The sequence below is a fragment of the Aulonocara sp. 'chitande type north' Nkhata Bay genome, linkage group LG4, assembly GCF_057382095.1.
Source record: "Aulonocara sp. 'chitande type north' Nkhata Bay isolate Kocher_YH1m ecotype deep benthic linkage group LG4, A_spYH_male_GT1.1, whole genome shotgun sequence".
NCBI classification, from domain to species: Eukaryota; Metazoa; Chordata; class Actinopteri; order Cichliformes; family Cichlidae; genus Aulonocara; species Aulonocara sp. 'chitande type north' Nkhata Bay.
Window position 1 is genome coordinate 37,207,733 of NC_141347.1, and position 27,314 is coordinate 37,235,046.

At 45.2% G+C, this 27,314-nt stretch overlaps 1 protein-coding gene across 1 annotated transcript in view; it reads right to left on the minus strand.

Moving 5' to 3' along the window:
* The window catches only part of LOC147333269 (syntaxin-1B), a 48,316-nt gene that overhangs the window by 19,680 nt on the left and 1,322 nt on the right, over nucleotides 1-27,314 (minus strand). The window contains exon 2 of the mRNA XM_086290355.1: nucleotides 887-961. Coding sequence (XP_086146481.1) covers nucleotides 887-961 — 75 coding nt within the window. The remainder of the gene's footprint in view (nucleotides 1-886; nucleotides 962-27,314) is intronic.

Here is a 27,314-nt window from a genome sequence, read left to right on the forward strand (position 1 = left end):
GACGTCCTAATGTCCATTAACCTTTTAAGGGTGCACGCTCTGATTCGTGCAACCATTTTAAATCCTGGTAGAATTTCAACCACTTAAGCTAGCGCAATAATTTAGTTTGCATATGAAACTCAGCTCGACCCAGGTCGCGGTTCCTGTCTGCCGCACAGGTCCAAAGGTTTACTTTGTGCCTGTGTGCTTTCACTGTTGGAAACAGTTTATTTTGATGCGGTTTTTGTAAATTGTGAACAATAATATTTATATTTGTTTTTCCTGCAGTTTGTAAAAATTCTTGAATCTCAAAAATGAAACTATGAAGACACTCAGAATAAATTTCCTGTGGTTGAAACGATTTTGTGCAACTTTGCATTCTGAGGGATGAAGCTCGAAATATGTGTAAAAAAACAGAAACGACTTTTATTTTCTTGTTGTTTAATGTATTTCGTTATTATGAACTTAATGCAAACATGTCATTAAAACTTGGGGCATATTGATGTAAAGCAACTTGAAATGCTCCAAACAACGTCACTACAGCAGGTAAAGATATGAAGCTACGCTCGGGCAGACTTGGTTCTACGGTGGGCTTTAAAGGTTAATGTGATTTTGCACATCATTACTTTTTTGTCTGCTTTTGCTGATATTTTTCAACGTGCTGATGGCGTGCAGCCTGAATCCTGAGCTCGCTCCATCGCAGCCAAAACATTTTTATTTCTGTGTTTTCGGTCACGTCTGCCTCAGGACACCTTTGTGTCTTTGTTTCGGTGCAAACAGCGACCTCTGAGTAATCGTTTGTCTCAGACTGAACAGTCCCAGTGTTCCCAGCTGCTGTTTACGACCCTCACAGTGTCCAGTTCATGATTTAACCCAGTGGTCACATGACTGCCTGCAGTCACCTCACCTGTTCGAAGAACTCGTCCATGAAGTGGTCCCTGTCCACCTGCACCACCTCCTCATCGTCGTCGCTGTCCTTTGCCTGCAGACAGGAAACATGATGTCATCGGTGTGGTGATGATGCTTCAGTGATGAAGACTGACGCTGAGGCCCACAGACGGACACACAGAGGGAAACCGCTCCGTAAAAGCAAACAGGAGGTTTCCAAGCAACCGCAGCAGGGCATCACCACGCCAACGACCGAGAAAGTAATTTTCAGTTTATTTAAATATGACATTATTGTTAAATAAAATTGAAAAATGATATAATATTTAAAGAAATAATGAAATAAAAATGTAAAGACATCAAATAAAAAATATTAAAATAAATTGAATACGACAAATATGACATATTATTGCTTCAAATAAATAAATTTAAAATTAAATAATAAATCAGCATTTTAATGAAGAAAGAGAAGGAACAACATTTAAAAATAAAGTAAATACACAAACATGTTAAAACGAAATTAAATAAAATATTAAGAAAATTAAAGAAAAACGAACACAGGGGAATAAAAAGACAGAAAAATTAATAATATTATTGAAATAGTCCAGGATGAAGATGACGATGATGGAGTTGTTTCACAGACGAACGCAGGAACATTTTATTAAACTCAGATGTTCTCCTTAGAGGAGAGAGGGACAGGTGCTTCAGGCTGAAACAGGTGTTCAGTTACACTGAATGGAATTCTGTTATTATCAATACAGACGTGTGTGTGTGTGTGTGTGTGTGTGTGTGTGTGTGTGTGTGTGTGTGTGTGTGTGTGTGTGTGTGTGTGTGTGTGTCCGCCGACCGCAGACGACAAAAAGCACAATCCCTGATGTTCAGTAAACTCTCTGCAGATACCCGACACACAGGCAGGTGGACAGGCTGAAGGCGGGATCAGGTTACTGTATCTATGAGGCCCATTCTTCACAATATGAAGCTCCGCCTCCATAAAACCATAAAAACTAAAGGAAGATAAAAGAAGTGAACTTTGTTTCTGTGTCAAATCTAAACCAGCGCTCAGCACGTTGTTAAAGCTCCGTTAAACCCATCGAAACCTGCAGTTCCTCTGACGTCCAGCAGAGGCAGCAGCGAGTCTGTCCCTATAGACTGCCATGTTAAAATAAATATGGGATTTTTATTTTTATTTTATTTATTTTATACGTGCAGAGATGGTGTCCCTCTGCACCCTCTGTCCTCCCCCTGCGTCACTCTGCCTCTGCAGAGGAGACTCAGTGTTTGGATTAATCAGTCCACAAACTCATTGATTACTAATGATCATGTTGTTCCAGTTTTAACTGCTGGGAAGAAGAAGAAGGTGTCACTAACATATCTATTTTTATGTTTTACAAACCAAACATTAAAGCCACTCGTCACACACGTTTCTGCCGGCACATGCCTGCCTTGAAGATGAGGCGTCACGTCTGCCTTTGCTTTCATCAGCACTGTGATTTATTTGTTTCTGCTGTAAACATGTCCTCTGAGTCCCACTCAGGTGTCTCCACCTGGCTCCGCCGCCCGCCCATAGAGGCCGTGGCAGCTTCCTCAGTCCATCCTGCCAACAGTTCTCACTGTGGGCGATGCTAATGATGTCAGCTAGCTGCAGGCCTGATGCTCTCTCTCGCCTGAGCCAAAGACCCGATGCCACGGCATCAACACACACAGGAAACACACGCCGACACACCAGAGTGAGACAGGCGGACATCAGCATCGCTCTGTCCACGGACCTGAACGCTCCCAGTGTCAGGATAGACTATAGACTGTAAATAAAAGACAGACGTATCCACGATGTCACCCACTGGTTTGCAAAGGCTCATCTGGAAGCTTCAAGCCGAGTGATTCAAGCTGAACTGAAAAAGCCAGCGTTAAACCACATGATCGTAGAGTAGCCACGCCCACTCACAGGGTACCCCAACCCCCCTGTGACTGACATTTCCAAAATTAACTTAATGAGACAGCAGCTGCAGTGATGTAACACCTGACCAGGTAAAGGTGCTGAAGCTGTTTCAGACTCTCAGCGACACTGACATCACTGTCACGTCCCAGTGAAGTGCTGCTGAGGGCACAGGTCATGTTTCATTCACTCTTATTTCTTTAGCATCTTATACTGTCAGACCCTGAGGTAATACAGAGAAACCTAAACCATCATCACCCCCTGTGAGCAACAGTAGGAAGGAAAAACTCCCTTTTAACAGGAACCTGTGGCAGAAACAGGCTCAGGGAGGGGCGGGGCCATCTGCTGCGACCGGTTCAGGCTGAGGGGGAAGAGACAGGACGAGGACTCGCTGACGTGCTGACCAATCACGGCGCACTATGTTCTTCTTCCTTTAAAAACTGAGCTCTAAGATCCTCGGTAGTCCCGCCTCCTGCAGAGCGGACAAAGAGGAAGGACTTCCTCCAACAGTTACTCGAACTCTGGCGTTGTGTTTAACGGTTTAAGAAGATGTAAGTGTGTCTGTTTGGGTCCAAGAACTTCCTGGAAGCTCTCACTTACTTTTAGATCATGCAGTTAAAATCGCTGATCATGGATTCCTGCAGCGTGTTAAACATGTTACTTTGTTCATATCTGATGTGAATTTATGGAGATGAGGCTACGAACTCATCGCAGCGTCTCATCGGTCACGTTTGGGGCCGTCCTCTGCGGTTTGTAAAGCCTGACGCTGTGCAGGAAAAAGGAAAAGCTTTAGATTGAACGTACGAGCGTCTGTTCGCGACCCGCACGGCGCCGACTCCATCCTGCAGATGGTTCGTTATTCCCGATCCCCCCGCAAAAAACACACCACATGTCTGAAACTGGGTCGCTCTACTTCTTCAAGAAAAAAACCTACAGGAGGAAAAATAATAAAAATAATAACGTGAGCATCTGCAGGCAGAAACGAGTTCATTCATCGCTTCAGCGCCGAGCCGATCGACCAGGAGACGAATTTCTCCTGAGCTCCTCTCGCTGGTTCCTCCTGATAACGAGCCGCCGGCCTTCAGGGCGAATGTTGGACACGATGCACCAATTTCATGTTTTTAAAACCGGTAAACGTCGCTGTCATCCCGCCTACGGCTGCAATAAGGTTGTTAAAATCACTGCATTCTTCACCGATTTAAAATCATCGGATCCTTCCAGCAACGAATTTCATCAGAACGGCTGCACTGCTCCGGTCCGGAACGACGGTTTCAGGTTTTCAGGTCCAGCTCAGGGTTCGGGTTGAGGGTCTGGGGATGTTCAGTACAAACATGTACGTGTGAGACGAGGTCCCTGAAGGCATCGCGGGCGCCTCCCTGTGGAAATCCTTAACAGAGGACGTGACAGCAGAGGACTCGCTGACCTTCAAACACACCCAGGAGATAGATGCCCCCCAGCCCCACCACACACACACAGCTAAGATCAAATCTGAAACAAAAAATACATAAAATACAAAATTTCACATTTTAAACTGGCTTTTTAAGTGTAAGGCCAATAATATAAATCAAGTTATTTAAATAAATCTTTTTCCAAATATGACCCCCCCCCCACAAAAAAAATTCATACGTTTTATAAACTTTCTGAAATCTATCAAAGAAAATGATCCTGTAAGATTAAATATTTAATTCCAGCTTAAAAATATGTTTTATATAAAACTTCAGCCAGTCTGAAAACAGCTCCACCAGCAGCCAATCAGCATCATCCCTGCCTCCAAAACCAGCCAATCAGAGTCTGTTCCCTCGCTGCTGTTCCTCCACATCACCATCCAGTTTAGAAATGCACACACATAGAATGAGAGGTCAAAGGTCAGGGGCTGATGGAAGTCAATGGACAGAGTTTGATTAATAATCAGTGAAACGTTGTCAGCCTGCAGGTCTGCGTGTGACCCGGCCGTCAGAGGACGTGAAGGCCGTGACGGTAAACGCTGATCTGAGACCAGCAGGAAGAGGCAGGAGGTGCAACGCTGCGATGGCGGTATAAATGATGTAGCATCGCTCCTGCTCTTGTCCAGCAACTCTCAGACAGCCTGACGAGGGCGCTGCCTGTGCTGCACAGGTTGTTCCAGGAAATAGCCACAGCCGCACCTACACCGTCCCCTCTGGTGTCTGCACTGACTCAGCCGAGACAGAAACGACAGAGAGCAGATGATTGGAAGGTTGGGGGCGAGTGGGCGTGTTCTTACGTGTGTTCAGTCTGACATCACACAGACGCTAAAAACAACCAAACAACTAAAGCACCCACCCGTCTCTCACATGAGCCGATTAGCAGTTCCTGGTTTTCACTCATGGATGGGCACGGTGTTTGGTCACTGCTCAGGTGGGAGGAGCCATCATGTCCGTCTTTTATATACAGTCTGTGCTCCCCCCTCAGCAGGATATGTGGCTTCAGGGTGTTTCCACAGTTTAGCACGTGACGACCTGCAGGGCCCCGACGAGAGCGGCGCGGGGAGCTAAGGTGGGTCTTCGATGCCTTGAAACTGGAGCCTGTGAGTCAGGAAAATCCCACTGAGGGATCAGCGGTAAAATCTGGGTGAAGGAACCTTTTAATCAGATGAAATCCAGCGCTCGGTTTCTCTGCAGGGTCTCAGCTTTGAGTGTAACGAGGAGGCCGGCCCTGACTAATATCTGAACACTGTTACATAACAGCAGAGGCTGAGACACACTCGGCTGTTTTCTCCTTATCCAACCATCTGAGGAGGAGGAGGAGGAGGAGGAAGAGGCATCAGAGCACAGAGAGAGAAGAGAAAATCAGCGAAGAGGCCGAAGATCCTAAAAATAAAAAAACTGCACAAAATGCCGACCTTCACGTTTCGGTGTCGGCTCGGCTGCGATTGTGTTCTTTGGGTTTCCATGAGTTCATTTCATACAGGATTCTGTTTATTAGTTATTCATTACATAACATCCTGTTATGTCATAAACCTTAAATAAACACTGAAATGGACAAATGTGAAATATACACACACAAAAGCCAATATTTAAATAAAGCAGGCAGGCGACACACATCCGCATCAAACGAGATGTTTACGCAGCGTCGTTCATTTTTGAGTACGAACAGAAACAAGGTGGAATGAAGATGATGAAGAGGCGTCACACCAGAGAAGAACAGGAAGACGTGAGCCCGACGCCACGTGTGGCTGAGGCGTTCACGGTCTGTTGCACGTAAACACAGAAACACGTTTCTGTGGTTTCAGAGGACGGTCAGGTGTTCCACATCATTAGCTGTGTCCCAAAACGCAGGCGGCGTCCTTCAGAGGACCCGGCCTTCTCGGTCTTCGAAGGACCCAGCCCACGTAGACCGCGATGAAGCAGGGAGTTCGCTGTTTTTGCCGGCTTGAGTGACCATTGAACCGATCGAGCTGGTGGGTAACAGACGTCTCCGAAAACGTCGCAGCACAAATATGTGATGTCTTGATAAACTGAGCAGATATTTGAAGTTTGCACAGCTACTTTCTCATCTGAAAATATCTTAAAAGTTTATTTTGTGACCCAGAAAGATTAATAAGAGTAATAATAAAACTTAGCTGTCGCCATTGTTGGAAACTGGAATTGGCTGGGCCGCGCTATGAATTCTGGGATAGGTTGGAAGGACACACCCGACCCATCCTTCAAATTCGGGGAAAAGGAGGACGCGTTTGTCAGCGGCATTCGGAGGAGTCGACGAATTGGGACAGACTTGGGCGCGTCGCTGTGATGTAATCGGCCTACAAATGCGGCCTCAGGAGGAAGCAGCCGACTTTTTGGGACACAGCTTTTGTCTGCAGCCTTAGATACAGTGACCTTTGACCTTAGCCACCTGGCACGCCCGGGATTATCGCAGCTCGCCGCGATGCCAAAACAATCTGATGTGAATCAAAAATTTTAAAAAAATCAAAATTTATTTCTATAGCACATAAAAATACAACCAAGTTGACCAAAGTGCTTCAGAGTCGGTCAGAGCAAAAGCACAAGAAGGAATGAAAAGAAAGAGTTTAAAGGAAACAATATGACAACTGTTTGAAACAAAAACTAGCCACGAAGTAACAAAGTAGTTTTTAGACGCAAAAGACTGGATGGACTCAGAGGAACGAATATAAGGAGCGAGGTTATTCCAGAGTCTGGGAGCTTTGACAGCAAAGGCCCGATCACCTCTGGACTTCAGACGACACCTCGGTTGGTCAGGAGCATTTGATTGGACGATCTAAGTGCCTTATTAGGGATATACAAATGAAGGAGTTTGAGGAGTTTTTAAGGTAAGCAAAAGAATTTTGAAATTGATACGATAATCAACAGGAAGCCAATGTAGGTTGGCTAAAACTGGTGTGATGTGGGCATAATTTCTAGTATCAGTTAGACGTGCAGCTGCGTTTTGAACTAACTGGAGCCGGTGAGTAGAGGACGATGGGACGCCCGAGTAGAGGGATTTACAGTAGTCTTAATTTGGAAGTGATAAGTGTTTTGTAAGGTCCTTCAAAGGGAGGTATGGCTTTGTTTTAGACATCTGATGCAGCTGGTAGAAACTGTTTTTTACCAGAGCTGACAATAAGACAGGAAACAGAAAAAAATTCAAATTAACCAGTCAAAACTTCACAGATAGATCAGCTGACATATAACAGGTAGGTATTGGTTATTTGGTTAAGTCACGCCCAAGTAAATACTGGACTAGACCATAAATGATGAGGGGGGGGGAGGTGACATAACCCCCACCTGTCTGAAAATAACACATGCATGAAATGCATAAGAAGGATGCTATGAATATACACAAACAGGGGGACAAAGGGCAGTGTTTAATAATAAAAGCACGTTTGAATTAAAAAACAAGATTACATCATCACTTGGGCGTGACTTAACCAAATAACCAATACCTAGCTGTTATATGTCAGCTGATCTATGAAGGTTTGACTGGTTAATTTGAATTTTTTTCTGTTTCCTGTCTTGTATTTAAGCAATTTTCTCCAATGTTTTACTAAGACCCTGATGAAGGGTCCTAGCAAAGGGGCCCAGTTAGTTGTTCCAGCGCGGTGTGACTATCACAAACTGTAACTGTCTTATCCCGGTTCGGTGTGAGAGACGTGATACGTTTGGACCTCATTTAGACAGTCAAATAGGGGTTGCAGGGAAGTAGAGACATCTGATGTCAAAGGGAAATAAATCTGTATGTCGTCGCATACAAATCACATCACAGTCACATGGCCCGAGTCCACAGGTAGATCATTAAAAAGCCTAACTAACGCTGTCTCGCTGCGATGGCGAGGTTTAAAGCCAGACTGACTTTCATTGATACCGTTAGAATCAAGGAAGGACTGAAGTTGTTTTAGAAACACTTTTTCCAGAATTTTGGATATCAGAGGGCATCTGTAGTTAGAGCACAAGGGTCAAGATCCTTTTTCTTTATAACGGGTTGCACGACAGCGAGCTTAAATACTGACGGTGCACAACCTGATGACAGGGATGCATTCAGTAAAAGTTGGATACAGGGACCGATAGTGGGCAAAGAAAACGAGAGGGAAGGATATCATGGGGGAAGTTAGAGATCAGAATAAGACAGTGGCTTGAACTGTTGAAAGACAGTCAAGCATTCAGGGACTGCAACAGGGTCAGAAACTAACGACGACTCAGATGAGAGAGACGCCCTCAGAGCTGATATTTTGTCAGTGAAATCGTTTGAAAAATGATCACGAAGTACAGCAGAGGCATCCCTACAAGTGAAGGGCCAAGGGTTTACCGAGGAATTACACATACTAAAGAGGGCTCGAGGAAAACGTGTTTAAAATGATACATATGGATAAATAATCCATCTTGAAAGCTTAAAGCTCGACTAGCTGGGTTTGCATGAATGCAGAGATGAGGACCTGATTGGTCTGCCAGGCATTGATCATGAAATCTGTTTTCCATTAATCGATCAGCTCCGCATTTTCACTTCTTTTCTACTCTGAGCTCCAACATGCCTCCTTCACACATTCATACAAGCACTTTTCTCTACACTTAATCTAACATTCACACTCCAAAGCATCCAGGTGGGGATTGAACCAGCAACCCTCCGGCCTCAGAAGGTTCATCTGAACTCATGAAGAGTCCATGTCGGCCTTGTTCACCCCTCCCTGAGCCTGGTGCTGCCGGAGGTTTCTTCCTGTTAAAAGGGAGTTTTTCCTTCCCACTGTTGCCAAAGTGCTTGTTCACAGGGGGTCGTATGATTGTTGGGTTTTCTCTGTATGTGTTATTGTAGGGTCTGCTGTACAATATGAAGCACACTGAGGCGGCTGTTGTTGTGATTTGATAAAACTGAGTTGAATATTGTGTAAAAATAATCCATCTCAGTCGAACATTAAATCATTTCATAGACAAACGCTTGAGTTTGATTCCCGCCTCCAAACGAGTCGGATACATGAAAGTTCAGATCTCGTGATGTCACAGTCTGAATAAATCCCAACAGTCAGCGAGCGACTCCTCGCTCATCATATTTTTATTATACTGTACAGACGACCACGCACAGACCAACACACGCACACGTGTGTGTTTACGGACAAGCGAATGCGATTAACGCGAGCGAGCGAACACGAAGCCCGCGGCTCTGCAGGAAGACGAGAGAGCGAGGAGATGAAGAGGAGGCGCAGAGAGGTGGTGGATAACATGGGGGAGGGGAGGAAGAGGAGGGTGATGGTGAAGAGAGCGGAGACCGCGGGGTGGGGGAGGGGGACGAGGACAGGAGCTCTGCGGCTGCAATGCATCCAATATCTGTCTGATTCTGATCACATGACCTGACGTCAACGCCTCCACCTGTCAGGTCGAGTACTAACGAGGAAATGAGCCGACGGACGTCTCGTTTCCTTAATGAGGAACATTTTCATTATGTCAGGATCCATTTGTTGGTTTTAGTAACGAGTTGTTGATAATAAACATAATGAGACTGTTCGTCTATGCGTGTTTTATTCTTCATCACCTTTTAATGCGGATTTTTATTTATCCCAGATATCACAAATCTGGGATAAATGAAGCTTTTAAAGTCTTTTCCTTTTCTTTTAATTTCTTCTTTGCTTTCCTTCCTTCCATTCCTCCTTTCCTTTCCCCCTCCCCCTCCTCTTCCTCTCATGTCATGCAGACTTAAATCAGGACGCTGACCTCAGGTGTCAGAGTGATGCCAGCATAGTGTGCGTTTGTGTGTTTGCACGCATGAATACACACTCTATGTGTGTGTGCATGTTAGCAGTAAACCATGCCAGCAGCGAGCCGCGTTACCCACAATCCCATGGGATCTCTGGCGCTACCCAGAGTCCATCTGTGCTCCGTGTGACCGCTAATGTTCCCCCACAAACCGACTTCTCCCGATTTTTAAAACCTGAAAAGCTCCTTTAATCGTTCACTTTCAGAGCTCAGGTGCTGATTCAGCAGCAGACACTCAGAATTCAGAGCTTCTCATGAGCACTCAAACGCAGCGCTGCTGCTCGGGGCTGCAAATGTTTTCAGTCTGAAGATTAAAACCAAATAAAAAAGCTGCTTAAACATTTGGATGTTTTCACTGTTTCATTCGCACAGATGAATTTATGTGATTCTTCAGTTTATCTGTTCAAAGTGTTTAAAGTGAACTTTACGATGACACATTTTTCACCGCTGATTGAACAGGAGGCTGTGGCTCAGAGAAATGATCCAGATCCTCCGTCATCCAGTTTGGTCAATAAAGTTTCTCCCTCAGGTTGACGTTCATGCGTCTCCTCCAAACATCTGTTTGTGTCCAAGTATTAAAAAAAGTCGATTTCTATGATTTTTCTCATGTTAGTCTGAACCATAACTGTATATAAAAGATGGACATAACCACCATGACAGTCTATCGTGAACTGATTGTAAGACCAGTTAGTCTGCCTGCCTGTGGGTCCCTCCCATTGGTTCTTGCACTCGCGCTACGATCAGCTGATCTCGGTTTGTGTGTCTGGAGATGGACATTACTTTGACTTTTATTGCACAAAAGGATGAGATTGCAACGGTAAAGAGGAAACTGCATGCAGGACTGAAACAGATGCTAACACTGCTAAATTCAGCTCTTTGCACAAACAGCACGCTAACGCTAAGCTAGCCAAAAACCCAGCCCAGCAGGCAGAGCCTGAAAGTCAGCTAACATGCTAATAATTGCATGAATGCAATATCTTTGATTTGCTGCTTAGCAATGCTGCTCAAAGCGGAGCCAATGAGAATCGATAAGAGTATCCGGAAACTGCGTTCTCATTGAGGTTCAGCTTTCACAGAAACGACGATCAGTTAATAACGTTTGATTAGCAGCGTGAAAGCTGAGGCGGCTGCAGGCGTCAGAGTGTTGTTTCTCTTTCGTGTTTCAGGTATGACAGCGACCTGACCAGGTGTTCACCTCCGAGAAGAGTCAGACGACAAGCTGAGTGACATCAAACCGTCCTGACACACACACACACACACACACACACACACACACTCTGCATCCGTCTTCTTTCTTTATTTCTTTGAATCTATAAATAAATAGTCTGACTTGTTCTCTGCTGAGGAGACGCCAGAGGGACGAGCGGGTGAATAAAGAGATGGAGGACAAAAGAAAGGACGGCGAGGGTGGACGGGGCTTTTAGAGGTCTGATAATGGACACGTGGGGGTGGGGGCGGGGTTTGAGGTAAGAAAGAGGAAGGATGGAGGAGGTTGAAATCTGAGATTTCACTCATTTATTCACAGATTAAAGATCATTTTATCCTTTTTTAAAGTTTTTGGTTTCTAATTTCTAGTTTTACTATTAATGTAATTACAGGCTGATTAATTAATGATTCATTAATTCACGTGGATTCCTTTAATTATCACCTATGTATGAAAATTATATAAATACATTTTGACTGATTAACTGAATTTTAGCTTCATTCAAATATTGTTTTAAGAAAAACATCTATGACGTGTCCGGATGAAGGTTAAACTGAAGTAACTTCTTTATTGGTCCAAATGTGAGCTACAGTTAGCCTGTGAGAATCCAGGCTTAAATTATCCTAAAATTAGCTGAGCTAAAATAAAGCTAAGTTTAAGTAAGGTTTAGATAATGTCCTCGGAGATAACTTTAGATGAGCTCATTTTAAATTAAGGCAGGATCACTGAGGAGAACATTTCATAAGCTTAGACATCACAGGGAAAATCTGTCTGGCTAACTTTAGCCAATCAAGGTCTTAAACAACAGCCAATCAGAAGAACCCTGCCTTAAAGGGGGAGGAGCTGACAGAGCATTTAAAGAAGGATTATTCTGATCTGTGGCTCATGCTGAGCCGCTCTGCTCGAGCTGAGGGCAGAAACGTTGACTGCATGTGCAGACGCAGCGTCACAGCAGCTCAGCCTGAGTGATGCGCTCAGTGTCGTCACAATGTGAACCAAGCGCACGTGAAGAAACGATCACGCCAACAACACAAGCCCTCCACAGCAGCACCGAGGCACTCTGGGTAATCAAGTCGCTTTCCCAGGATCCAGTGAGTCAGGGAATCGATGATCTTCTTTTAGACGACTGGCAGGCGGCCTCAGACCGGCGCTCTCTGTCCTCAGTGCAGCGCTTTGATTTCACTCCGGTTCATCCTGCTTTCGCGCACCGATCACATCGACAGCTAACCTGCTCTCATTCGCACCGTTACCCTCACACGTCCAGATGAAAGGAAAAAGCAGAGCATTAGGGCTGCCACAAACGATTATTTTGATAGTCGACTAGACACCGATTATTTATGCGATTAGTCGACTAATCAGATCATCATCCATTAGACGTAAAACTACAGCTTATTGCACCAGCAGCATCTGGTCTTATATAACTATCATTAGCTTACAGCTTTAAGTGTTTAAGGTCTGTGCTAACTAAAAATAAAGACAAGATGATAGTTTATTCAATTTTAATGAAATTTGCAGATTGTTTCGGTGAAGTTTAATAAACTCCTTGCTATCTAAAATATAACAGGACACCGGAGTAAATTCTCGAGCATCTCACACTTCTGATAATCAGCTGTCTGCTTGACGTTTATTCAGCTGTGTAAAAACTATAACTTTAATCTCAGACAAACCGATTTACTCAGGAACAAATAAAATACTAAAAAAAAAAAAAAAAAAAAAAAAGCCAAACAATAACATTTTTAATTTATCTAAGTGACTCATATATCATGTTTAACCTGAGTCGCGAAAGACGGCGGTGGGTTTGAAAACAATTTGCTGGGAGTCCGGTGTTCTCACGGCTCTAGTTAGCCTAGCCCCCGGCTAGCTATCGAGCTAGTGGGTAACAGACGTCTCCGAAAACGTCGGAGCGCTTTTGAAAATATGCGGTGTCCTGATAAACTGAGCCGATATTTGAGGTTTACACAGCTACATTCTCGCCTGAAAATATGTTAAACGTTTATTTTGTGACCCAGAAAGAATAATAAGAGTAACATTAAAACTAACTAGCTGCCGCCATTGTTGGAAACTAAGCTGGGCCGCGCTATGAATTCTGGGACACAGCTTCTTCTTCTTCTTCGGGGTTTAACGGCAGCTGGCATCCTTGTACATGCAGTGCTGCCATCTTCTGTTTCAGTCCGTTATTACACTCTTAAATCCTGCTACTTATTTCTGCGTCTTTTGTGATCTTACAAAGCTTCAAACGACGCGTCGACTATTAAATCAGTCGTCGACGATTTTGATAGTCGACGTAATCGTGACTAGTCGACAAATCGTGGCAGCCCTAGTGAGCATCAGCCGAGGGTCGATCACGAGAGCGGCGCCGGCTCATCGCGTCTGAACCCGAACTGTGAACGTTTTCCTCCATGAAACAAAACAACGGTTCAGTTACAATGACATCAGCTTTTCTGCCTCGCTTCGGTTTCACGGGGACATCTCTGCCTCTGCTGCTTTAAAATAAATGGAGTGGGTTCACTGATCCACCATCATCATCATCAAACAGGAGGCGTTTCTGCGTCTGTCCACTCTTATACAAACATGTTTTTGTAATTACTAGTTTTTTTGCATTGTTAATTTATCTCCAAAAGTTGATTCTGTTCATCTGAAACATTTCATCTCTCATCGAAGTGACTCCTTCAGTCTCAGCTGACTGCAGGTTTCCAACCTTACAAACATCTGCACGGTGACTGAAACCAGCCCACTGAAGGAACAACGGGCTGGGAGGTCACCTTCATCATAAATATGCAAATTCTAACGACCATTGATCAACAACCGCTGAACATTCAGCGTGGATATCAGCTGTGCTTAGAAGTTATGAGGAAAAAACGAGCACCAAACTTCAACCCACTGCTCTTTTATTTTGAAAATATGCATAGTATGAAAGTAAAATTCTGCATGACTTCATTAAATAAACTAAAACTACTGCAGAGAAAAAACATTCAGGCAGCTGCTTTTCACATTAATCTAGATAAAGGTCTCAGCTACGCTCACATGTCGTTCAATGCACATGAATTTATACATAAAAAGCTGAATTTATAAAGTCTGAAACCAGGAATTATCCTGTACCACGTCTTGAGAAAGGACACAGCCCTCCTGATGGGTTTCTCCGGCTCTTCAAGCAGCTCTTAAACGCATCCAGCACCGCACCTGATCAATACAGCATTGATCAGGTATTGACCCATGGCAATAAGCATCAGAGTGACACAATCAGGACCTCTCCTCTGAGGACTGATTGACGGACCATGTGTGATCTATTTTTGCTGCAAACGTGATTTTAATCTCATTTAATCAAATTTTGCATCAATAAATACGGAAACACTAAAACCTGACAGAGCGCATCAAATACATTGAAGCCAGAGCAAAGTGTTATGATAACAGAAGTATGTCAATAATATTTTTAAACACATAATTAGTCACATGTTTGTATATAAAGCATTTCCTGTTTCCTGCTCTCCTCTCCTTCTGAAGCCCCGCCTCCACAACAACAATAATAATGAACAGTTACACATTAGTGGAAACGACGCAGTAAGTAAGGAGCCGCCAGACTCACTCTGGGAACCTCACAGTAACACACACACTGACCAGACTACAGAGCAACATATCCAGGCTTTGTTTGTGACTCATCCAAACCTAACCCCGCCCCCACGAGCGCCACCTGCTCCAATCAAAGGTGAGATGATTCGAGCTCTGAAACTTTAAACCTATTGTCCCACAGCCTGATGAAGGACACGTTTAAATCAGATCAAAGATCAAGTGCAACAACAAACCACGTTCCCCCCGCAGAGACTGAATCAGAGACAACAGAGGATTTTAAACTGAAACCCTGAACGTGATGTTTACAGCATCTGTTACCATGGTGATTTAGCCAGGTGAAAACGTCTTTATGAATGGACTCTGCTGCACTTCCTGTCTGATGGCAATTCTGTCATCCACTTAAACCCACACTGATTCTCTCAGGTGTGTAAAAATCTGTGTCAACAGCTGTAAATGGCTCCAGTTTCTGTCTGTTTGGGGGCGTGGCCTACTGCCACCTGCTGCAGGTGACACAGTGACTGTGGGTCAGATCCTTAAACGAAGCTGAACCGTCTGCAGCAGCACAGGTGAACTCATGCCAGACACACCTGGGTGAAGAGGCAGCTCAGATGATGAAGATAAATGACTCACTTCCTGTCTGGCTGCTCACGCTCACACTGATGCGGGGACGTTTGATTCATTCATCACCGCCTCACCTCGCTAACCGGGCCACCGACTTCCCTTCCATTACCTCGTTAGTCCTCCGCTCGTTCCTCTGTGAGGTACAACTCATGAAGAAATCATCCGAGGCCTTCCATGCTCATCATCATCATCGTGATAATAACACTGCTCTGCGGTCCTCTGAGTAAATTAATGAGAGCAAATATCTGGTTTGTTCGACCCAAACGTCCTTCAGGATCAATTTCCTGCGTTCCCAAAACGTCCTGATTCCACTTCCTGTTCCCCAGAGAGCGCACCATGTCACTGTGTGTGTGTGTGTGTGTGTGTGTGTGTGTGTGTGTTCAGGTAACAGTGACCCAAATCAGATTTTTCTTTCACGCGTGATGTGATCTCCTGTAGTGAGTGGGAACAGAGAGCGAACAGTGAAGTTATTACCCAGAATCCTCTCTGCTGTGAAGCGTGACCTCACCGTGACCCTCTCTGATCTCACGCAGTGCCCCGCCCTGATTTGTAGCCAATAGAGAAGAACTGTTAGAGAACAGCTCATCTGCAAGAACTGCATTTCCCATAAACCTCAGCAGCTGCGTCTTTAGCTGAAATCACAAAGTCCTTTGAAATGTCGGGTAAAGTTCTTTGGTCTAATTCCCGCTCAGCTCTGGTTTGGTTTGGAAACACTCAGTTTAACCGAGTTTAGTTTCCAGTCATCCAAAAACCCGACAGAGTCCTTGATCGTTGGGAATGTCGAGTCTTTAACACGAAATGAACGAACGTCAAAGACTTTGGAGAATCTGGGTAATATGATCGCTCAAAAACGAGAACAAGTCTCCCTTCAAAAGCACCAAGTCAGCAATCATGAAGAGTCCACATCACCTAAAATAACCAAACCAAGTTTCGTTGTTCAGTTAAAAAGATGAAAAAACAAAAACGAGTAAAAGTCTAAAATCACGTCCATTTAATTCAGAATGAACTCGTCACATCTGGATATTAAAATAAAGAACAAGCCATGTAGACAGCATTAAAAGCCCGAGCCTTTAAATATTTAAAGTCGAGGCTCGAGCACTAAAGCGTAGGGGCATTCCTTCGTACGGACGTCTTTAAGTCGCGTTCAGGACCTGTGAGGTGTGCTGGGCTCATCTGAATACTCCCAGTAAGCAAACACGACCAGTAAACGGCCTCGAGCTGCCGTTTCTTCTTCTCTCTGAACTTTGAGGATGAGGTAATGGTTGCTCACAGCTCGACTTCCTGTCAGGCATTAGCTGCAGGAATCTATTTAAAGGAAAGGCGCGCTCCGGCTGAGGGAGGCGAGTTCAGCCATCCGCCGACCTTTTAATGCTCTAATTCAATTCAATAACTGCCTGTAATCACTTTGGCTCGGGACTATTTATACTGCGTTTTCCTGCACTACAGACGGTACAGTAGCAGCAGTCTCTCCTGCCAAAGTGCCCACGAGCAAAACACCAGACAGTCCCCTGTATACTCCATCTGCATCTCTGGATGGGAGCCATGAAAACGATTAAAAGTAGGACAAAAGCTGAAGCGATGAGTCAGCAGGTGAAACTGGGAGCAGGTTTTAAACGTTCCTGAGACGCGTAGAAGGAATCTTACAGGCTGATTTACACATGAGTAGGTGGAGCCAAACCACAGCGCCATCGGTCTGTTTTACCTTTTCAAAACTATGTTCGATTTTCAAACATATTCATGAATCTAACTGATTATTGAACGAAATACTCGCCGGACGTTCTGAGGATGAACTTAATATTAACACAAGTTCAAAATGACTGAGTCGCAATCATTCGATTCATCAACCAAATCCCAAATGTTTAAATCAGGACGTTTGATCGTATCAGCCCGGGCGGCTGTCACCGAACAATCAATAAAGACAGATGTAGCACTTATTTAAGCTTTCAGCACCAAACCTGCTCTCAGCCAGTTTACTGCAGGACTGCTGCCACCATTAACCCAAATCCACCAGTCTTACTAACAAATAAAATATTATGCAGACATAAATGTTGTTTTAATGAAATGTCTTAGACGTTATTAACACAGAGTAAACCCCTCCACCCAGGTCTTCTCAGTCCTTCCTCCACAAACAGTCAACACGAACGTTTCTGAGCAAAGAGCTGAAGTTCGGCCAAAGTCCGTCGTTTACGGTCAGGAAGAAAACGACTGATTGGTTAATGCTGAGAGCAGGCTGTGACATCAGCACGACGTCACTGCCTCGCCACGTCTCCCATCACCGCGATCTGATTGGCTGAGCGGATTAAAAATGAGATGCTGAGCGAAATAAAAGGAACGAAGTTCAGACGAGGAGCTGATGAAGAGGAGGACGTTTGTCAGGAGGCTGCTCTCCGAGCTGCGGTGGGGGGAGGGGTACATCTATAATGCATGAGGACTCACATGCACAGACGCACATAAGCAAACACACAAGAACGCACACACAAAGGAGGCCAGGGAGGACTGCGGGGCCATTAAATGGAGACGCAGCCATAAATCACGTGACCAGCCTCCCACTGACCAATCAGCCCCCACACAGGATTCAGTCAGCAGATACCGCGCGGTCGATAGTACGTGGGAGCGGTGTGTGTGTGCGCTCGTATTGCTGCCATTGTGGGGATCAGCTATTAAGGCCTGTAAGTGAGGACATCTTAGGAACTGGGGACATTTTAAGGGAAAACTGAGTTATAACATTTATGAACATCTGGGAGCAGCACAAACATCAGAGGAAAAACAAAGATATTTGGAATGTGAGGCGTTATTCAGGAACATCGTGTAATGGGACAGCATTAAGAGAAGTGTTTGAATATGATGTAAGAAAATGAACATGTGAGAAGCAATGTTTAGAAATGTTCTTGAAATTAGAATAACTAACGAACAATGAGCCATTTCCAAAAACCAAAGACCTCAATTCAACGTGCAGGACGTACAGAGGACATGTGGGCTGTGGGGGACATCTGGCAAATGTTTAAGAAAACCTGCTTACATTTTATTTTGAAAGTGGCGCTCTTATGTTAAAATGTGGACCAATGTTTGGGACTTACTGGTTATTTCTGAAGTGAAGGCATTTTGTTGTGTTTCATTTTTGGAGCTATTCTTCAGTCTTACTATTCACAGAGCAGCTGCACGGTAAGTTTAGCTTCCTGTTTTATCTGCTTTATTCAATTTGAGCTCATCAGAAGAGGAAAAACCAGACGAAGAAGATCACGTATTTGTAAATTAGATTCAACGATGCCTTTTTAATCCATGAATAAAGAAGTTGTTGAAATCTGCTTTAAAACTCTACGTGCAGCCGTCCTTCCTCACAGGCGAGCTCTGTAATGAAGCCACAATTAGTTTAAGCTTATGAAGATGAGCGTCTTCACAAGTGCAGATGTACAAATGTGTGTTTGTGTGTGGACTAATAGGAGGAAATTGCTAATCTAATCAGACCGCAATCCAATTGAAATCTACTGTATCTCACCTCTGTGAGCGCTCAAGCGAGAAAACGAGTCGGGGTTAAACGATGGCTGCCTCCGAAACGCACCGCGCTAATTAAACGAGAAAAAACGTCAATTTAAAAGAAGAAGAAGAAGAAAACCCACGTCAACAGCAAAAAGAGCAGCAGAGACAGTGCGAGCAGGAAAAGTGACCTCCGGCGTGCCAGCAGTGATGAGGGTTTGCCCTTGACTTGGCTGAACGATGGCCACTGACACACACACACAGGCTTTCAGACTGATGAGCTAGCTATCATTAGTATCAAGCCTTCAGCCAGGACAGTATCTTCCGAGCTACAGCTGCAGTTTATTCGGTAAAGTTAAACTCTCCGAGGCTTCGTTAACCTGCGCGGCTGGGTTAACAACCTGCAGACTGTTGGTAGCAGCAGCCCCCGTGCAGCGCTGCAGCTCCACCCAACTTGTCACTACCTGCAGATTAGCAGGAGACACAAAGCAGGGCCGGACCCTCCCACACTGGAGGACGACCCAGTCTTTGTTGGTGCATTTAGCCTCTGGCTCCTGTTGCTAACCTTCGTGCTACAACAGATCCACAGTGAGACCGTGAGTCCACAGAGCACCAGACACAACAAGAAAGTGTTAAAGAGAGAGCTGCTATTCAGACATGTGTGTACTGTGAGGCTGAAACATGGAGCAGGAAAAGGAAGACAAGTCTGCAGTTCCTTCATCGTCCAGCAGAGGCGCCGGTCGTGTTTACAGCCCGACACAAAACCTGCTCTATAGATGACACCTGCACATTAAGGCTTAGAGTTTGCACAATTAGGGGCGTGGCTGTCTGCGAGGCCTTGTTTTATTACTTTAATTTAAAGCTTTTAAAATAATTATTCAATTAGATAGAAACCAATGCACGTGCATCTTTGGAGCCACTTGTGTTGTAAATGTGATTTATTTAAAAATCAAAAGGCCGTGATGCTGTCGTTAGGAAAAATGATCTAATGATCAGGACATCCTGTTTAAAAGGCTCACACACATTTAAACAGCAGCTCTTTCTTTATCAATCATTTGCTTTAAAAGAAGTTCTGTTGAACTTTATTTTGAAAGTGCCAGACATCTGCCATCAAGGTGCCCTTGAGCAAGTCCCTGCTGCAGGTGTGTGTGTGTGTGTTTGCTGGGTAAATAAAGTCAAACAAACACAGACCACCCACCTGGTGCTGCCAGGAGGACAAAACAAACCACAACGAGTGTCTCTGACTGAGCACGCACACACCTGAGGTTAGCAACACCAGCTACAGAGTGAACCACGTGACTGACCAGCAGCTGCACACCTGGGTGAGAAGGTAACGTCACGTTCAAGGACAACAATTTAAATCAAAAATGAGAGAACCCGAGTGTGTCTGTGTTACTGAAGGGACACACAGACGCTCACACAGTGAGGGGACCGCTCCCTCTGTGGACACCACGTCCCCGTGAGGTCCATCAGTACATTTGATCATGAAACCTGCTTTAAAGGTGAGTCTGCAGGAGCAGCGATGGAAACGAGACCGCGTGTGGCTGCAGTGACACGTGGCTGTTTTTCCATCTCAGTGACGCCACTTAACCCCCCCCCAGCCCCTACCTGCCCCAACCCCACCCACCCCCAGCTGCTACATTCAATGAAACAGAAATAGGATATGCAAACACACACAGTCCTTCTGTCTCTGCGTTTGCTCAGAAATATCAGTGAAATATTTTATTATTTCATTTGATTTAAAATCTTTCTCTCCTGCAGCATCGAAACCCGACGTCCAGCCAACGACGACCTGCGGCATCATCAAAACTGACGGCAGCATGGAAGCGCTGCTGCTGCAGGGTGAAGCAGCGTAACATGACGAAGCGTTTAGCAGATGGAGAAATGATGCAGCACTTTCTTTGCTGGACTGATTTTCTTGCAGCATTTTCAGGAAGCTGCTCGTATGAGACTGTTGCTTTTCAGCTCCGTTCCTGAAGATGTTCCGTCTAAAACTGAGCTGAGGAGAGACTAATCGTACATTTTATCCATTTTCTGCTACTTATCTGGGTCTCGGGGGCAGTGATGCCCAGACCCCCCAACTCTTCTGGAGGAGGTGGCAGGGATGTTCCCATGCTAGCTGTGAGACATAATCTCCTCCCACGTGTCCCGGGCCTCCTCATGGTTGGAGACCCTCACTCCGGCTCTGAGGAAACTCTTTTCTGCTGCTTCTGACCTCAGTCGTTCAGTCACAGCTCACAGTCACAGGTGAGGCTCAATCAACAGCTTCACCATCACCTCCACCACAGCAGACCAACGCAGCATCCTCATCACTGCTGATGCTGCACCATTACACCTGAAAAACTGGTTCCACTCTTTCCCAACACAAAGCAACCACTTCACTGGCTTCAAACCAACAACCCCGGTGCAAACCATCCCAGTGCACGCTGGAAGCCACGAATCATCCTCACACCTAAACCTTTCCATGCCGTGGTAACAAAAACGTACAGGTACTGTCCAGGTTCAACCCCAGGATTCCTGGAAGAGTCCGTCTCCCACCAGGAACAGGTGTGACTCAACGCTCCCATAACCACAGAGCACACTAAAGAACCGCCAACAGGTTAGAAATCTGCTCCTTTGTGAATTCTCTCATTTCAGAAATCAACAATATTCAACATTCGGACACCACGGCCCCAGCTGCAGGCCCAAGGCTGGAGCCCACCAAAACAACTCCCTGATAACGACTGTGTGATGACTATTCTTCCCGTCCCATGAAGGCCACCTGGGTTGGCTGGCAGACTGCTTACTTAGCCTGATAGTGCGAAGGACACTGTCTCAGCTAAACTATGGACACACACACACACTTACACTGACAAGCACTCACTCATCCCCCTCCCTTTCCAACGCCTTCGATGCTTGTGCCCTACCGGGGATGATAGCAGTCAACTGGACCAGCACAGATGCTGCAGGACCGGATGCGCTGTCTACGCCGGCTCTCTCTTACCCTTTACCCGCCCTGTTGCTTGTCTCGTGTTTCTATGGTGTATTGATAGTCATGTGCTTTTGTGCTGAGGTGTTTTTTCTGTTATCAAACTGTTCTCCCACTAGGAGCTCAGTCTGAGTGGAGTTTTTTTTTCTCCTCCTCTCACCTCATGTTATGTATTTTCGTTGTTTTTTCCTATCAGCCTACCTTCTGACATGTCTCCCCAATGTGATGTTTGTGTAAAGTTGGTCAGAAGGTTCCTTTGTGAGTGCGCATGCGCCATTAGCGTGCTGCCTGCTGTAACCCCTAATTTCCCTCGGGATGAATAAAGTGTTCTGATTCTGATTCTGATTCTGTTCCTAAACTAAAGCTGAAATTCACATATTCATGGGACAAGCACAAGGATACAGCTCCTCCTGGAGGTTTGGGTTATTTAAAAGATAACAGCAAGTTAAACTCACAACAAACATGTGTGAAAGCAGGTCATGTATCAGCACAGCATTAGCATGAAAACTAGAAGTTAGCCTGGTGTGTGTTGGAATGAAAGCACCACAGCAGGTTTGTACTGTCCTCACTTGCAGCGTTTGTTCAGACTTGTGGAGATTGGAGGAGGAGGAGGAGGAGAGCTGGCAGCATCACTGTGATGTGGACGATTACATAAAAAAATAATTATTACTACAGAGCTGCTGCTGCTGCATGATACAGCAGCATCTGTTACCGGCAGGATTACGTGAGCTGGATTTCACTCCGGTGATCATCCAACATGGCCGACAGAGAGGAAGAATTCAGGAACAATTGAAAAGGAAAAGAAAAAAGGAGCGAGGAGATTCAGTCACCAGGAACCAAAAAGATTGGTGCCTCACACCGACGGGAAACACGGGGAAGAAGGAAAGCTGCCAGGACACGGGTGGAAATAAGAGAGGGATGCAGAGAAGCAGCAAAAAGAGGAAGGGGTGGGAGGAAAGATGGAGGAGAGGATGAAATGGAGGGAGGAAAAAATCATGGAAGAGGTGGTGGAGGAGAAAAGAAAGACGCAGGGAGCACGTGCACAAATGAAAGGTGGAGGAAAATCTGAGAAAATATTCAGAGAGCAAAAATAAAGTGAGGCCACAGCAGCTGGTTCATCTTCACATCTCATTTTTGGAACTGCATGAGCCACGATACGAATTCCTAATATGGTCATCTCAGGCTCAGAAGCCCCGCCCATCTGCTGTTAGAACTTCCAGCTTATTTCAGACAGAGGATGAACTGAGGCCCAGCATGACTCATGCTAAGCTCCTCTGACAGAGCCCAGGAATAAAAGTCAGAACGGGCACAGACAGAAACTCTGACATCCTGAAAAGTGTCGGTGAGTTTTACGTTAGATTTATCGGGTTTAGAGCGCTCTGTCTGCAGCCAATAAAAGCTTCTTCCATCTCCACCTTTGGTTTTTATTCCAGCTTCAAACATGAGCCTGAGATCTGATTAGCAGACCAAATGTTTGAGACTCAGATTTGGTCCAAATGAAGCTCATGCAGTTTATGTCTTATTCATGCGACGCCTCTAACGAGGTTCTGTAAGAAGTTATTAAGCACTAAGTGGAGACAGAAGGAGTAAACTCTATCCTGAGTCGATTATTTGAATGAATCGTGTCTTTATTACAGTCGAACATCAATCACAACGCAAGCGAGCTGCGTGCTCAGCAGGGCTGCTGATGGGTCTCCGGTCTTTGTACGATCTGAGCATCAGAGGTGTTTCACAGGGCGGTAACTGTGAGGACGTCCTCAGCACAGCCTCGCCACTGTCTGACCTCATTACTGCGTTAAAGTGAACTCTGTGAACTTTGAGCCTTCAGGCAGCCAATCGTATATCCGATGGAGACAAAGTACAGGGACTCATTTTAATTCTCATGCTGCAGCAAATAACCTAAGCCCAACAGAAAGTGAAAATAAAAGTGATTCATCAGAAAATAGCGACTTTAAAAAATGGTCCCACACAGCGAGGGACCCCCGTCTGCTGGCCTCACGTAGAAACATATTTCAACTGTTTGCTTTTTATCCTGATTTAAAGACTTTTCAGTTGAGACTCAGCTCAGACGCTGAGGGAGGTTCATTACGTTACTGACTGAACTGAGAATGAAGTCGTCACGGACAGGCTCCTCGATCATCTCCAAGACAACCACATCAAGAGACTAACCGCTGTGTTTCTACCATGTTAACCTTTCTGTTAGGACACAGCCTTGTTGGGAAGCTTTTATTTTGTGTATATTAAGCTAGCATGTTGCCTTTAAATTGGTTATTTCGGTCCTCCGGTCTCCACCTGCTCTGCTCCGTGTGCGGTGAGAAAAGGTGGCGTTCGGTGTTCTCGTTGGCTTTGAGCAAGGCGACGTGCAGAAGTGTTTCGCTTTGCTCGAAATTGTTTGCACTGAAATTTGAAAGAATTTCGCTATATCTGCTCCCTCTTGGAGCAATTTTTGAGAAGTATAATATTGCCTTTCATTGCTATGCTGATGATATACAGATTTATTTTGAGATTACTGACGATCTTGCTATGTCTTTTCACTATTTTCGTGAATGCATGCGTGAGGTTAAAGGTTGGTTCAAGAGTAATTCTCTTGTCCTGAACGAAATGAAAACGGAGATCGTGGTGTTTGATAGTAAAATCCCCCGCGACCAACTGTGCGCTGCTCTGATGCCTTTTGCTAGCTCTCCTTCTGATTATGCCAGTAATTTGGGCACTACTGGATAGCTTGCTTAAATTTGACAAGCAAGTGTCTGCTGTTGTGAGGTCTAGTTTTAATCAGCTGCGCCTCATTTCTAAGGCTAAGCGCTATATTCCGCACACTGACCTGGAAAAACTCATTCACGCATTCGTGACTTCCAGGTTGGACTACTGCAACTCTTTACACTGGCCTTTCCTCCACCCTTCTCGTTAGATTGCAGACTGTCCAGAATGCGGCGGCACGCCTTTTGACAGGTAGCAGGAAGTTTTCTTCCATCACTCCTGTTCTCGCTGGCTTGCACTGGCTTCCAATTAAATACCGCATTCAATTGAAAATACTACTTTTCACCTACAAAACCATTAATAATTTGGCACCGAGCTACCTCAGTGAGCTTCTCAGGTTACACTCTCCTGTCAGAGCACTTAGATCTGCTACCCAAATTCTTCTGGAGCAACCTCGTTCTCGGCTGAAGTCTCGCGGTGACCGCGCGTTTGCTGTAGCTGCCCCGGTCTTATGGAACAACCTTCCTGTCGCTATCCGGGCGTCTGACTCTATGCCACTGTTTAAATCACGGCTGAAGACTTATTTGTATAATCTTGCCTTTCCACCTAGTTAACACTTGGGTGTGCGTTGGTACATTTTTATCCGTTATGCTTGTGAACTACTTTTATATCTTATGATTGTCAAGGTTTTTATAATTGATACGTGCCAGGTCCTTTCTCTTTTCCCTCCCTTCTCCCTTTTCCTGTTTTATTTTTGTCAAGCACCTTGGTATACCCTTGGTTTTTTAGTGTGCTTTATAAATAAAGTTTATTATTATTATTATTATTATTTCAATTGTTGAAGCAAAAGCATCAGCCAAGTCACATCGAGTCAAACGATGAAATCACGTTACCAAAGCCAAGAGAGCGAGCGGGCAGCGTGACCTGCTCAAAATGTGGGAATCGCTGCGGGGAACAATCACTGTGTTTCAGAACACAGTTACTCACAGGCAGCTAGCTTTGCTAACTGCTAATTGAAGCACGACTAGCTTGCCTCGTGGTGGTTAGTTACCAACACCGTGACCATGAAGGTAGCAGAGATACGCCCACAAACATGAAGAACACCAACATCAAGCACTGAAGCGTTCACATAAGAGCAGGGAGGTGACAAGCTTGACCCTCATCACCCAGGCCGCCTATCAACCATCGGTTGCTAGGGAAACGTGCTGGCTGTCACTGCGTGAGATTGGTCGCAAAAGATGGGGGCACCAAAAACCTCTGTGTGATTGCTTTGGTCACCAGCAGGTTGGCAGAGTTGCACTTAGATACACTGAAGAAGGCAACTCATCTCCACGTTAGCGTCTTTCTAACGAGCGAGCCGTGAGACCGGAGAGAGGGCGACACAAGACTGTGTTCTTTCAGAGTAAAAGTTGTGCTTAACTAGTGCAAAAAGGTGCAACTTTTACTTTGGAGGTGACTGGTCTCCATTTCCAGTTTGTGACTCTTCTGCTTGAAGAGAAGTTGGCGAGTGTTTGCAGACAAATCGGCGTCTTCCATGCAAATTATGGGCGACCATGGAAACCTGCTAGAAACCAAAGCAACCATCTTTCGACCACTTTCACCTGAAAACTACCAGCAACCGCCTGCCAACTGGTCAGCTGGCAGGTGTCCACAGTAGACGACCTCATTCATCTTTGTCCTGCTAACTTTTATTATTCTTAGTTTTTATTCATCACATTTCATTTTATAAAGTTAAGTCTGACACAAGAATGATTCGCAGTGATTTCACCAAAAGAAAAGTTCCAGAAACGACTTCACAGCAGATCCGTTTTCTGGTGACACATCAGAGGCTCTGGTGAGTCCAGGACTTGGGGTTGGGACCAGTTTTAGCAGACCGAGCGGCTCATTGTAAAGTCTGAGCTCATCTATCAGGCAGAATCGTCCTCTTTACATCAGGTGAGTCTCTTTGTTCACACAGCAGGAAACAGTTCAACGATTTTCTGATAATTCAGTGAAATTTAGCTGATTTTAGTCTTTCTGTCTGAGGAAAGAGTCAAATCTGTGTCTGTTCAGCTGCTCTCAAGTTCCAATCACTGATTTTCTTTTTGATCAGGAAGCAGGAGGCAGACTGACAGAGGGAGAAAGGACAATAAAAGAGAGAAGAGAGGAAGCTAGGAAGGTGTAGGAAGGGAGGAGATAAGGAAATAAGAAGCAAAAGGGCCAGAGAAGAAGTGATCGAGGTAATACACGTTAAAGGAAGGATCGGTGGAGGAAAAGAGGTGAAGATGGAGGGATGAGGAGAGAATGAGAGAAGGGCGGATGACTGATTCAAGATTCAGGAAGTTTTTTTGTCATTCGGTGAGTTATTCACAGAAATAAACAGGCGAGTGTGTCTCACCTACAGAGCAACAATAAGAGCAGCAACACAAGCTAACATTAGCACAGCCCACCAGCAGCTGACCCACACTCAGGTGTAAACAGCCACACCAGTCAGGTACAGCCTCACAGGAGGCAGCGAGGACGAAAAGGAGGCAGAGAGGAGGGAGAGAGGAGGAAAAGAGGAGGAAGAGAGGAGGAAACGGAGGCAGAGAGGAGGCAGCGAGGAGGCAGCGAGGAGGAAAAGGAGGCAGAGAGGAGGTTGAGAGGAGGAAAAGAGGAGGAAAAGGAGGCAGAGAGGAGGAAAAGGAGGCAGAGAGGAGGCAGGGGGGTGGACGGACAGCAGTGCGGTAAACTCAGGCGCTGCTGAGCCCCTCACTTTTTCAATGCAAATCACCTCAACACACACATACAGCATTCAGCTGCTGATTTATT